Raw genomic sequence first — 14,808 nt, 5'->3', positions numbered from 1 at the left:
ACGCGGCCTCACAAAAGGGACCGAATCCGAGCCAGGGAGTGCTCGGACGTAGGGGCTGGCCCATCTCTAACTGAGCAATGAGGCATTCGTGGAACCTTCCAGTGGAGCCAAGCCTTAAGGACCAGGGAGAAGGGAGCAACAGGACAAGTCACACAGCTGGAATCACAAGTGCGTCTTTTGTCTCCTATCGGGCACAAGGGTGTCTGGGGGCAGGGGCAGGTAGCAATTTGGTTAGAAGGATTTTTTTTTTTTTTTTTTTTTTTTGGACAGGCAGAGTGCACAGTGAGAGAGAGAGACAGAGAGAAAGGTCTTCCTTTTGCCGTTGGTTCACCCTCCAATGGCTGCCGCGGCCGGCGCGCTGCGGCCGGCGCACCGCGCTGATCCGATGGCAGGAGCCAGGAGCCAGGTGCTTTTCCTGGTCTCCCATGGGGTGCAGGGCCCAAGCACCTGGGCCATCCTCCACTGCACTCCGTGGCCACAGCAGAGAGCTGGCCTGGAAGAGGGGCAACCTGGACAGAATCCGGCGCCCCGACCGGGACTAGAACCCGGTGTGCCGGCGCCGCTAGGCGGAGGATTAGCCTATTGAGCCGCGGCGCCGGCCAGAAGGATTTTTTTTTAAGATAGTATTTCTTGGGAGCAGCATTCTGGGGGTAGTGGGTAAAGCCACGTCTGCAGTGCCAGCATCCCACATGGGCGCTGGTTTGAATCCCAGCTGCTCCACTTCCAATCCAGCTCTTTGCTGTGGCCTGGAAAAGCAGTGGAAGATGGCCCAAGTCCTTGGGCCCCTGCACCTGCATGGGAGACCCAGAGGAGGTTCCTGCTCCTGGCTTTGGATAAGCACAGCGCCGGCCATTGTGGCCCATCTAGGGAGCGAATCAGTGGATGGAAGACCTCACTGTCTCTGCCTCTCTGTAGCTCTGCCTTTAAAATAAATACATCTTTAAAAAAATAGATTGTATTTCCTTGAGAGGTAGAGTTATAGAAAGGTAGAGGGAAAGGTCTTCCATCTGCTGGTTCACTCCCCAAATGGCTGCAATGGCTGGTGCTGGGCCAATCAGAAGCCAGGGGCCAGGAGCTTCTTCCAAGTCTCCCATGTGGGTGCAGGGGCCATCTTTCACTGCTTTCCCAGGCCATTAGCAGAGAGCTGGATCAGAAGAGGAGCAGCCGGGTCTAGAACCGGCACCCAAATGAGATGCCAGCGCTGCAGGTAAAGGCTTAGCCCACTCCACCACAGCGCTGACCCCTAGAAGGGTTTTGTGAGAGGCTCAATTCAGTGCAAGACATCTGTACTTTAGAATGTGGCAAAATATTAAAAACTTAAATTTTAAAACTGAAAATCTTTATATAGAAGTAAAACAAACAAAAAGACATCTGTACTTGATTTGGTATCTCTAGGGAACCAGTGGACATTTTGCACTGGGGGTGTGTGTGGGGGGGGAGGCAGCAGCCTAAGCTAAGCTGAGATTCTGGAACCTGACATCTTTCTACATGGAGGGCTGCGGGGAGGGGGCTGGAGGCTGCACTGTGTCCACGCACCGTGGGAGCACCACTGGCTGTCTCAATGCTTACCTCAGCATTAGTCTGCTGACCCTGGGCAGTGAGCGGCACGGCAGTGCCCCCAGAGACAGGACCACTACCTCATTCCTGTGACTGTCACTTCATTTGGGAAAAGGGTCTTTATGGATATAATTAAGTAAGGATCTTGAGATAGAATGATCATTTAGGATTATCTAGGCCGGCCCTATAGCCAGTGACAATATCCTTACAGGAAAACACCCAGAGGCGAAAACATGAGGGCATCACTGTGACCCCGGGGTGACTCAGACAGGAGTGAAGGAACGCTGACAGCCAGCAGAAACTGGAAGGGAACAGGTGCAGCCCTGCTGACACCTTGACTTTGGGCCAGAACCGTGAAAGTAAAGTTGTTGTTCCTTTGGCCACCAGTTTAGGAGTAATTTGTTATGGTGGCAATAGGAGACTAGTCTATCTTGATTTTTTTTTAAAGATTTTATTTATTTATTTGACAGGTAGAGTTACAGACAGTGTGAGAGAGAGAGACAGAGAGAAAGGTCTTCCTTCTGTTGGTTCATTCTTCAAGTGGCTGCAACAGCAGGAGCTGTACTGATCCGAAGCCAGGAGCCAGGAGCTTCTTCCAGGTCTCTCACCCAGATGCAAGGGCCCTAGGGCTTGGGACATACTCCACTGCTTTCCCAGGCCACAGCACAGAGCTGGACTGGAAGAAGAGCAACCAGGACTAGAACCAGTGTCAAATGGGATTCTGGTGCTGCCGGTGGAGGATTAACCTAGTGCGTCATGGCACCAGCCCCTATCTTGATTTTTTTTAAATTATTTATTTGAAAGACAGACTGATAGATCACACACACACACACACACACTCCCTTTCCATCAGCTGGTTCACTCCCCAGGTAGCTCAATGGCTGGTGCTGGGCTAGCCCAGGCTTTAGGCAGGAGTCTGGAGCTCCATCCGGTTTCCCATGCAGGTGGCAGTGGCCTCAGATCTCAGGCCTTCTGCTGCTTTCCCAGGAGCATTAGCAGGGGGCAGGCTGGAAGCGGAGCAGCTGACACTCGAACTGGCAGTCTAATATGAGATGCTGGTGTCCCAGGAGGCAGCTTATTCACTGCCCCAGGATTTCTGTATGATTTTATTTCTTCTGTCCCTCTCCACTCTCCCACCTCAGGGATGTATCTTGGATACACCCACATGCACACACACACATGCAGACAACACACAAACCAAAGCCTCTAATACTTTAACTCCTGATTAGAAGCAAATGTGGGCTGAAAAACAAGTAAGTACAGTAAGTGATTTATAGTGGGACTTTTTTCATAAAATATTTTATTTTTCAAACTGGAAAATTTTCCCAAGTTATAATATGTCCAACTTCCTCTTATTAAATCATTCCTATTATCTTATCAGATTTTTTTTTGTTTAGGAAAAGAACTTTGGCTCTGTTACTGGCTAGTACCACATATTCTGATATTCAAGAGTAAGGTCAGATTCTGTGACTTAAAGCAAAGGGCCGGGGCTGGTGCTGTGGCACAGCGGGTTAAAGCCCTGGCCTGAAGCGCCAGCATCCCATATGGGCATCGGTTCTAGTCCCGGCTGTTCCTCTTCTGATCCAGCTCTCTGCTATGGCCTGGGAAAGCAGTAGAAGATGGCCCAAGTTCTTGGGCAGCTGCACCCGCGTGGGAGACCCGGAAGAAGCTCCTGGCTCCCGGCTCTGGATCAGCGCAGCTCCAGCTGTTGCAGCCATCTGGGGAGTAAACCAGCAGGTGGAAGACCTCTCTGTCTCTACCTCTCTCTGTAACTCTGTCTTTGAAATAAATAAAATAAATCTTTTAAAAAAACAGAAAAAGCAAAGGGTCATGCAAACAGGACCCTGTATGTTTGCTGCGAATGATCTGCATCACGCTTTTGCCTTTGCTCCTAACCTGAGAGACCCGGCAGTGGAGCCTGCACACGGCCTGCAGGCAGGGTCCTGCGAGGGCAGGAGGCTGTCCCTCTCACGTGCACTGCTTTCCAACTTAAAAATAAGATATAATCACATCTAAAGGAAAAAAAAAACACTTTGAAAATGCAAATGGCATAAAGAAGAAAGTGCAATACCAACTCTAATCAGATTGAACATGTAATTTACCATCCAACGTTGGCGGCTTTTGAAACTTTAGAGGAGAAAGGGTACTGATTATTTTCCCAGGACAAGAATCCTGCCCCAGGGCCATGCCAGATGGAGCAGGATGGGCGGCCAGTGCGCCCCTAACCTGGATGTCCGCGGATGCACCCTGGTGCTTTCTTACATATATGCTGCAGGAATGCCGGCTACACCGGAGACCATGCTGCCTGTACTTTCTCCCACTTAACAACTTCTCTCAGACAGGCGGCAGGGTGGCCATGTGGCTGGGCTGTTTGGTTTTGGGCTGTTTAACAACGTCACAATAAGCATTCTTCAATACCTAAAACAAGTTTCTATAAACGCGATGCTGGGTCGAGGGCACACAGTGTTTGCGTCTGGCCCATTCAACAGCTGTTCTGGCGGCCTCGTCATAATCCCATCCCCCCCAAAATAGGTTTCTATTTATAAAGTTCTCTCTAAATATCTTTAGGGAAATCATTTTGACCCAAACTAAACTGAATTATCTAAATAAGATTCCACAGAATTTTTCTTTTGCCCAAGTGGGTACCCTAATCCTGCCACTCCCATCTAATTTTAACTTAGAAATGATACATTCCTTGGTTTCTGTCATGTAGGTGTCTTTAGGTTAGAGATACTCAAGGTCGGTCCTGTGTTTCAAGGTCTCTGAGGTGACTGGGCCTCTACCTGAAAGGTCAAAGGCACTGGTCTGTTTTATCCTCACATTTAAATGGTGAGTCACAAGACAGACGATGGCAGTCATTCATTTTGGTGTCATCAAATCTCACTGTGTTGAAACCAGCTTAGAGGGACAGGGAGTTCTTGCCGTACAGAGACCTGGCAAAGCCGGGGAGCCATGAGCAAATTCCTACTCAGGCACAGTTCACCCCAATATATACCCTGTGCAATCGCCCATGCTCAATGTCACCACATGGGGTGACAGATTCTATTAGTCCCCTCATAAAATGTACAACAAAACCCACACATATCTAGGGGCCAGGATTCCAAGAAGCCCGGATATTTGCAATAGCTGTCACGGAGCTGCACAGTCAACCCTTTGCTGAAGCAAAGCCACAGAGGACCGTCACCTGGTCAGCCATGAAGAAATGAAAGGGTGACACCTCGTTTTCTCTGCCTTCTCCTCGTTCAGCAGAGCAATCTGGGGCCATCTGGCAGAAGCATAAACCTGCGAGTGCTCCCTGACGCAAGGAAATCAGAACAGGAAGAAAGCTCCAGGATCCTCTGGGAGGTCCATGGCTCCCGTTTACCAGCCGGAGGGAGGGGCTCAGAAAGGTGAGGATGGTTGGCAGAGGCCACACTGGAAGCAGCTGCCAATTCTGAACCTGAAGTCTTCATCACTGCACACGTTTTTGGTCTCTGAGCACAGCACTCTCTCGGGGTACTATTCAACTGGAGGCAGTGCAGCATGGTGGTTAGACCCCCAGCAGAAAGAAAAGGTTAAAAAACAAACACCCAAAGGACTACAGTAGAAATAGTGGCTCCGTTAACTATCTCAGAGAAGAATAATGCATGTGTAATGTGCATGAAGGAGAGATTCCACTAAAATTAGGATTAATGATTTTTTTATTCCACACTTCTCCCTAGCGACCAATGAAGGGGAGGCTGGCCAGAAGCTTCCCGGTAAAGCTCACCTTGCCCAACAGCCAAGTGCATTTTTTCCATGTCAAACTTGACCTTGGCTCTCCTCGGGGTGCTGAGCATCTTCTCCCACACGGCAGTTACTTCTTTCAGACAAGGAGTGATTTCTTCATAATCAAGCTTCAGGCGCTTGGTGAGCAGATCATTCTCAGAGGCTGCAAGAGACCATCCACGAGCAGGTTAACAAACGCCACAGCTGCCAGTCTTCCAGGATGCAACATGGCTGCCCATTCGCTGCTACACGGAGGCACGAGGCAGCGTGGGCAGCCTGGCAGGTCCTCGTTGATGTCACCGCTCCCACTGCACCCTATTTTCCCTGGAAATGTCTTGGAAGATGCCCAGAGCCTCAGTGATATCCTTGATTTCTCTTCCCCTTTAGCCCAATGTGTCCCGTTGTCTGTATGCTAAGATACGTCCCACTCTGCCCCATTCTTCCCATCTTCACGGCTGCCCTAGTAAACCATGAGCACCTCAGCTACATGTTAGTTAAAATTCCTAGTGCTTGGCATGATCAGAGCTTGAGTAAACTTTTTCATCCAAAGAAGCTGAGGTTCTCTAAGGATGGGTCCAAGTCTCCTCTAGGGAGCTTCTACCATTGCTCCTGTTTCTGCCTCCCGGAGCCAGCAGGATAAATCCACCCCATTCATACGATAGGTCCTGAACTATGTGAAGACGGTGACCTGTACTGCACTCAACCTAACGCTCCATTAGGAAGGCTCAGACCTGCTGTGCGGCACTGTGGGGAGAGGCGGATGCAGGAAACCTTTGAATTCACAATTGCAATTGACTCCCGGGTCCAACCTCTCATTTCATGGACATAGAAACTGAAGTTCAATGGCAGGAGACTATTTGCCTGGGATTGTGTACCCGTTAGTAGGTAGCCAATTACCCTAGGCCAAGTGCTATCTCCCTTCAACTTCATAGCTTTTCATCTACCATCTTTTTAAGCCTTTTCTCTTTTATTTTGAAGAATATATTTTCTGAAGTCCTGTTAAACAGCTTCCTACATTCTTGGCTTTACACTTTAAAATAAAATTAAAAAAAAAAAAAACCTTGATATTAATTTTTTTTTGGGGGGGGAGCTAGGAAAAAACACAATTAATGTCCCTAAAGTAGGACTCACCTATACAGCAAATTGAGTTTGGGAAAGCCTTGTGGAACAGCACCGGGCTCTCAGTGTCAATATACATTCCTCTAGCAGGCAGTTCTGCAGTGAGCATGTCTGGCTGTCCGAACACAGCCCAGCAAGCAACAGCAGTGAGCAGCACTTCACAGAGCCAGAAAGAGCTGGCCGGAGGACTCAGCTGCAAAGGCTTAATCCATGTATTTTGCTGTTGGCCCAGGCAGCATCCTGCTGCTTCAGAATCCTGACAACACTGCTGCCTAAAATCAGCGGCCTTCCCCAAGCCGTATCAGCCAAGGCAGATGGTGCGGACCTGTAACAAATCTCCAGACCACGTCAAGGCAGGAACTTGAGATACAGGATCCAACTGCTTCAAAATGTGAAGCAAGAGCCCACAGACTCACACTGTCTGCGAGCCTCTGGGGCCGGGGGAGACGGCACTGAATGAGATCAAACATAATTTTGCCAGGGAGTTGCCTAAAACATGACCATTTAAGGTGGGCGCGGGAGCTAAGGTGGACTTTGCAACATTCAGGCCTGCTTTATGCCCACCACGCAGGGAAGGCCCGCACTGCTCTCCCCCAGTTCTGCTCTGTAACAACTGTTCTCAGACAAAACTCTTGCCAAGTGCCAGCTTCTCCTGAAAGCTCCGACATGGAAAGCTAAGCGGCCAGGGGCTCAGCAGTTATGTGACCCCCACGCTTGCAGAGATTTTAGAAAAACCGCACTCAGTTTTTTACAACAAACTTTCATCATTTAACTAGGGAAAAGTCTTTTTAAAAGAATACCTTGGGGCTGGTGTTGTGGCATAGCAGGTTAAGCCACTGCCTGGATGCCGGCATTCCACACTGAGTGCCAGTTTGAGTCCCAGCTGCCCAACTTCGGATCCAGCTCCCTGCTAGTGCACCTGGGAAAGCAGCAGACAATGGGTCCCTGCCACCCACGTGGGAGACCTGATGAAGCTCCAGGCGCCTGTCTTTCATCTGGCCCAGGCCCAGCTGATGGAGCCATTTGGGGAGTGAACTAGCAGATGGAAGACCTCTCTGCCTCTGGCTTTCCCTCTCTCTGTAACTCTGTCTTTCAAACAAACAAACAAATAAATAAATAAATCTTTTTTTAAAAAATTGCCATTCAAAACTTAATGCCATCACATCATTACGGAGACATAACAGCTTACAACTGGGTTAAGCACAAAACACTGAGTTATATGCAACAACATGCTAACCCAGAATCATACCAAGCCGCACCTTGCTGTCCTGCCCAGGCTGCTCATATCTTCAGTTAAAACATGGGAATAGGAGCCTTGCAGAGGGGCAGAGCAGGGCCTGCAGGCTTGGGAAACAGGCAACGCACTGCAGTCTCCAAACCGCTGAGAATTAGTTGTGAACTGAGGAAACCACAACTTCAGCTTCAAGTGTCCACAATACAGATGACATGGTTTGATTCTTTCCAGGATACATGGCTTCCAGAACAGTAATAAATATTAAATCTATAAATCTGAATGTCAAGAAACAGGCCTAACCAGAGGAGGAATCTTCACATGAGTGTTCCTCTAACTTGTATCCCCAGAGAATTTGTAAGTGATCTTGAACTCTTTTTAAGATTTATTTATTTATTTGAAAGGCAGAGTTACAGAGAGGCAGAGGCAGAGAGAGAGGTCTTCCATCCTCTGGTTCACTCCCCAGATGGCCGGAGTTGAGCCGATCTGAAGCCAGGAGCTTCTTCTGGGTCTCCCATATGGGTGTAGTGGCCCAAGGGCCTGGGCCATCTTCTCCTGCTTTCCCAGGCCATAGCAGAGAGCTGGATTGGAAGTGGAGCAGCCAGGACTCAAACCGGTGTCCATATGGAATAGTGCTGGCTCTCCCGCCTTTTTTTTTTTTTTTAAGATTTTTTCATTTTTTTAAATTTATGATCTTGAACGCTTGTTCAGTTTCAAGTGACACTCCCAGTTACAAGTTAATCTTCTCTTAAGAAGCAAACGAGGGGCCAGCACTGTGGTGTAGCGGATAAGTTACCACTTGCAACACCGGCATCCCATATGAGCATTGGTTTGTGTCTGGCTATTTCAGTTCTGATCCAGGTCTCTGCTAATGGCCTGTGAAAACAGTGAGAAATGGTCTAAGTACCTGGGCCCTTGCCACCCATGTGGGAGACCTGGAAGAAGCGCCTGGCTCCTTGCTTCAGCCTGCTCCAGTTCTGGCAATTGCAGCCATTTGGGGGAATGAATCAGCTGATGAAAGATTCTCTCTGCCCCCCCCCCCCTTTCTCTCTCTCTCCATAATTCTGACTTCCAAATAAATAACTAAATCTTTTTTTAAAAATTGAAAAACAGAAGCAAATGAGAGAATAATGCAACAGGATGCATGCCTCTCTGGTGCACGGTACGCTCCCCGGTTGGTTCTTGTTGAATCTTGCTTTCGTGTTTAATGAGAAATTTCTGCCCCCAACCCCAACTTATCGCTACCTACAAAATTACTACACATTTCTAAGCAATCAGGCCTTCATTGCTGATTATTTTTCTCAGCAATATAGGCACTATACACACTAATGTAGTGGACTTATTCCTTCTATGTTGTATTTATCAAGCTGATTGCGCTTTCCCCACAAAGATAACCAACCATATCTTAAACTATATACAACTAGGAAGAGAGATGAATTCAAATAGTAAAAATAAGAACTGTAGAAACTGAACACAGACAGTAAGCCAGCTGAAACGAGGAAGCAGCAGGAAGGTGCTGGCAAGGGCCAGAGAACTTAATGTGACTCCAGCAATGTGTTCCAGGTGACCCAGCAACTCCCGCCTACTCATTCCAGTCTGCCCTGCCATCGTTTGCACGGTAGCAGCACTTGGCTTTTGTAGTTTACTGATCTTACCTGATCAGCATCAGTTGTGACTCTTCCCAAAACCCCAAGAAGCCGGCCAGTGTCACTGTGACTTTACAGCTATGCCCTGGCTTTCCACGCTGTCATTTGCAAGAATATCCGCCAGCAGATACACTGAGCATCAGGACCTACTTTGGGAACACACCTGTCTATCTGATTGTCAACAACTCCAACAGACACATGACTGCAAATCCTTTGCTCCAAAGCTGTCACTTAGCTGACGGCATGCGTAGTAAATGTCATCACAATTAAGCACCTGTTAGATACCTGCTTTTGCAATATCTTCAAGAATACAAAAGAAAATGCTGAAAATTTAATCTGCTCTAAACTACCCCCTTCATGGTGCCATAACCACCTCCATCACCCTGATGGCATGGTCCATCTCGCTCAGCTTCAATATTGCATGCTGGACAGCTTCAGACATCCATATACAACGATTCCAACTGCTGGACGACCTCCATGTCAGATAAGGTACAGGAACAGGCATGTGGTACAGGAACAGGCATGTGGCCCAGCGGTAAGTCCTTGCTCTGCTCCCTACTCCAGCTTCCTGCTAACGTGCACTCTGGGAAGCAGCAGGCAATAGCTCAAGTAATTGGGTCTCTGCCACCCAAGTAAGAGACCCAGGTTGAGTTCTGGGTGCCTGGCTCTGGCCTGGCCCAGCCTCAGCAGTGGCAGACATTTGGAGAATGAACCAGTAGATGGGAGATTCTCTCTCTCTCTCGGCCTCTTAAGTGAAAAAAAAAATGTGTATTTTAAAAAGGTCGTAGTAGTTTACACAGGTTGGATAACTCTTAGCTAAAATGATCAGAACAGAAGTGCTCTGGATGTCACAGGTTTTCAGATTTTGGAGTCTATGCATAGACTTCATCATCTGAGCATCTCTGATTTGAAATGCTCCAAATTTTCAAACTTTTTCAGAGTCAGGTCAGCCCTCAAAAAATTTCAGATTACAGACGTTTTAATTAAGGATGATTAACTCATATTTCACTTCTTGTTTCTGGCCGAAAATGATCTAACTATTTTGGCTACGTCTTTGCAGTTCATGAATTTATACCTTTCTCTCCTGCAGAGACCCTAATGCTGGCACTCAGGGCTGCCCTAACTCATGAGAGCCATACAGACAGCACGGAGGACACCCACCTGCCCACCACGGCATTAGCCAGGACGAGCCACAAAGGTTCCTTGACAAGATGACCTCATGGGACATGGGGTGCCCATCAGATTTCAGTGTCTTAATGACTTTTCAGCTCTATACAAACGTCAAGGTCATTACTAGAAGACAAATCTTTGCAAACATACGCTGCTTCCCAAACTGCTCTGCGGCGGGGGCAGCACGACTGACACCCACTACAGCTTCCAAACCTTCACTGCTCTCCGTCCGGACAGGTCTCTGCACCCCAAGACCCAGGCTCTTGCCACAGGTATTTAAACTTACCCTCGTAACCTACTCAGAAAGAGGTATCTATCAGTACAAGTGTCAGTATGGAAACAGGAAATGAACAAAAATCTAGGCTTTCAATGTTTGTGTCATTTTTGGACATCGCTGGTATCAGTGTCAGTCGAGCTTGGCTAATATGTTTTCAGGTCACCTGCAGCTCACCGGAAGTGACGTATGCACTGTAATGACTTCCACAGGGTCAGCTCACACCTCACACACACGCAGAGACTGGCAGAAGACAAAGTATGAAGAGAGAAAGGAAAACCAAAAGCCCCTTTCCAGAGGGTTACAGCTTAAATCTGAAACTCATGGATGCCAGCAGGTCTAGCTGCCGTGCTAACACTGACCATCTCGAACCATCATTAACATAGTCAAGGAAACCATCACTAAATCTCCTGGTGATAGTATTTGCAAAAGCAAACAGGTGTTACAGACAGACAGCACAGCGGCACACACACGAGACAGCCCAGCGCAATTCCCCGCTTTGGAACCACATCCTTCAAGGTCGCCAGGCCCGCCCACCAGCACAAGGGCCAAGACCAACCTTGCAGCTTCTGGTTTTCCTTCTCCATCCGGAGGAGCAGGATCTGCTGCAGAATAGCCTTCCGCCACAGCTCTCGCAGCTCGCGGGACGTCCTTTTCTTTTCCTCCGGCACGGGGCCAAAGGGCCCATCTTCGCAAACAGGTTCTAAAGGAGACCGTGGGGGGAGGTCTCCCAGCTCCGAGTAATCTGGGGAGGGCAAAGGACATTGCTGAGTGCCTCGTTCTCACCAAAAGGCTCTCGGTCCCAGCAGCGTCCAATCGGCAGGTTCCGCACATTTGCGGACACAAAATGAATACATCGCCCGATACAAAGTTCACCTTTTAAATGTCCAGGAATCTATTCGTCTGGGCCATACTCGTGAAACAGCGTATCAACAGGATCAAAGGTCACGACAGCTGAGGAAATACTGAAAACCACCTATTTTTGAAGGAGTGATACTCTTTATCTTCCAACTTACTTAACAGTATTATTGATAACAGCAACAATTCATATAGGCCTGCTATGTATCAATCCATCCAAAGAACACTGTATAGCAGTACTCCCAACCAGACACAGGTACTACAACCACTCACTGTGCCCCTAGCCAACAGTGGTGTGCCCACCACCCACGGCCACAGCCCCCGGCACCCAGCAGGGGCTGGGCAAACAGGTGAACAGAAGAACAGCTAAACAGACACCAGATTATTCATGTAGTTCTTCTATTTCCTAAATTTGTTACAGTAAGTGTTTTTATAATTAAACTTCAAGGAATATAATACAAATTATTATTAAAATCAAAGATGGAGAAAAACACTCAGAATCTCCCCTTCCAGAAGCTTTATATGTAGTCACAGTTTGTTAGTCCTTGTATTTAAGAGGAATTTTAGTCTGCATCCTCCTGTAATTGAATTCTGTAGCTTGAAGTCTCCCATTGTGGCCCCTTCTATTTCTCTTTCTCTATCTCGGTATTGAAACCCTGCTGAACACTACAGTGATGACTGTATCTCAAATGGCAGCTATTTTTTAAGATTTATTTTATTTATTTGAAAGACAGAGTTACAGAGAGACGTAGAGACAAAGAGAGAGGTCTTCCATCCGCTGGTTCACTCCCCAGATGGCCGTATTGGCCAGAGCTGCACCAATCCGAAGCCAGGAGCTTCTGGGTCTCCCATGGGGTGCAGGGCCCAAGCACTTGGACCATCCTCCACTGCTCTCTTAGGCCATAGCAGAGAGCTGGACTGGAAGAGGAGCAGCCGGGACTAGAACTGGCGCCCATATGGGATGCCGGCACCTCAGGCCAGGGCGTTAATCCGCTGCGCTGCTGTGCCACAGCGCTGGCCCCCACAGCAGCTGTTTATAATCCCACTGGTTTGCAAGGAATTCATATCTGCGAAGAGTAATTCTTGTGGGATGTCCTGGCTGACGTGGCCAACACTGGCACAGTGGTGAGGGCAGTGAGTTCGTACATTTTTTATGTCAATGCCCAGAGAACCAGGGACCTGAGCTGCCTAGAGGATAAGCCCTGCTACCCACTAAGTGGAATTGGCCTTGAAATTCTTTCCCCTTCTGAAGCCATTTTAGTAGAACAAGGGCTCATCTCGCCTGGTCTCCTTCCTCTCAGCTCACTCCTCCTGAGTGCGTGTTACTTTCAATTTTGGAATCATAATGAATAAAGCAGGTGTAACTCAGGTGGGGACAATGGGACATTCCTAGTAGTTAGATTGTTTCATTTACTTACTGCAAATTGCATATCCAACGAGGACCAAGGTCTATAAAATCTCGTGAAACTCCAGCTTTTATTTTAGCATTTACTGTAACTAAATCTGCAAGAATGTGTGCACTGCTGGGGCCAGCGTCGTGGCATAGCTGGTTAAAAGCCACCACTTGTGACGTCAACATCCCACATGGGTGCTAGTTTGTGCCCTGGCTACTCCACTTCCAATCCAGCTCTCTGTGAATGGCCTGGAAAAGGCAGCAGAAGATGGCTCAAGTACTTGAGCCCCACACCTACGTGGGAGAACTGCACAAAGCTTCTGGCTTTGGCCTGGCCCAGTCTTGACCACTGTGGCCATCTGGGGAGTGAAGCAGTGGATCAAAGATCTCTTTTTTTTCTCTAACTCTGCCTTTTGAATCAATCAATCAATCTTAAACAACAAAAGAATTACGCATTGTTTGGTGATGGCAGCTATGAGGTTTGAACATAAGTTACCTTTCTAATGGTCTCTGTTTTTGCCTTCTTTTTCTTATTATCAATCATTAGCCATAGTTTGTCGAGTTTTTTCTATGCATCAGGACACAGTCCTGTCTGATTCCTACAACAATCTCATGAAACAGGTGACAATATTATCTTCCATTCTGCAGCCAAAATACCAAAACTCTAGTGAAGTTTTGCAACTTGGCCAAGGCCACACAGTGTGTAAGAACCAGAATCATAACCTGAAGCAAGGCAAATCTTCCCTCTGCAGGGAGAAATGCTCGCCCGGGCTTCTCCACCTTCCCTGCGCACAGGCATCACTTGCAGATCTGGACGCAGTGCCTGGTGGCAGGGCAGGGGGTGGGGGATGGGAGTTGGGGGTCTGCAGCTCCATCGAGCTCCTGGGTGCCACCACTGCTCCCGGTTCTTGAAGCACACTTTGCATGGCAGCACTCCACAGCACCTTTCTCCTCCTCGTTCATCCATGCACTTATCGCCATACTGGTTCCTGCTTCCCTGCTTTGTCACCACTGGGGACACCACCCAAGTGATGCTGCTGTCCGCTGGAGGAATCTGGGCCTTCAGCATGGGGCAAGAGCTTGTCTCTGATGTTCTCAAGGCACCAGAACCAGGTCCAGAACACAAAGAAGTAGTATGACCAAAAGTGCTCGTTTCACTTCGGAATGAGCCAAATACAAGCTGACCCACTGAAAAGGTTAGCAAAGAAACTGGAATAGTTCACAGCAGGGTCCTCAGTCTTCCACACTAGTGACATTTGGGACTGGACCATCCTTTGTCACGGCGAATGCTTCTGCGCACTGCAGAACGCTGAGCAGCACCCCCGGGCACGCCCTGGCGGATACGACAGCGGCGCCTGTCAACCCCGGGCACGCCCTGGCAGATACGACAGCGGCACCTGCCCACCCCAGTATGGACAACCAAAGCTGCCTCCAGGAGCCAGCACTGTGATGTAGCGGGTAAAGCCACTGCCTGCAGTGCCAGCATCCCTTATGGGTACCGATTCAAGTCCTGGCTGCTCCTCTTCTGATCCAGCTCTCTGCTGTGGCCTGGGAAAGCAGTGGAGGATGGCCTAAGTCCTTGGGCCCCTGCACCCACATGGAAGACCTAGAAGCTGCTCCTGGCTCCTGGCTTCAGATCGGCTCAGCTCTGGCCATTGTGGCCAACTGGGGAGTGAACCAGCGGATGGAAGACCTCTCTCTTTCTCTGTGTAACTCTGCCTTTCAAATAACTAACTAAATCTTAAAAAAAAATCTGCCTCCAGATGTTGCTAACACCCCAGGGAGAGGGAGGGAAAAAATCACCCCAGTGAGA

The 14,808-nt window shown here is 48.5% G+C and overlaps 1 protein-coding gene across 4 annotated transcripts in view; it reads right to left on the bottom strand.

Moving 5' to 3' along the window:
- TBC1D1 (TBC1 domain family member 1) overlaps positions 1 to 14,808 on the bottom strand; it is a 219,400-nt gene that overhangs the window by 29,434 nt on the left and 175,158 nt on the right. For all 4 annotated transcript variants that reach the window (XM_089325244.1, XM_017350653.4, XM_051830768.3 and 1 more), the window contains 2 exons: positions 11,304 to 11,489; positions 5,306 to 5,467 (listed from right to left, as the gene is read on the bottom strand). In XM_089325244.1, coding sequence (XP_089181370.1) covers positions 5,306 to 5,467; positions 11,304 to 11,489 — 348 coding nt within the window. The remainder of the gene's footprint in view (positions 1 to 5,305; positions 5,468 to 11,303; positions 11,490 to 14,808) is intronic.

Source organism: Oryctolagus cuniculus, chromosome 2, assembly GCF_051225735.1.
Source record: "Oryctolagus cuniculus isolate XC-2025 breed Fujian yellow rabbit chromosome 2, ASM5122573v1, whole genome shotgun sequence".
Classification (NCBI taxonomy): domain Eukaryota; kingdom Metazoa; phylum Chordata; class Mammalia; order Lagomorpha; family Leporidae; genus Oryctolagus; species Oryctolagus cuniculus.
Note: the sequence above shows the minus strand (reverse complement) of the source record. Positions and strands in the feature narration are given on the sequence as shown.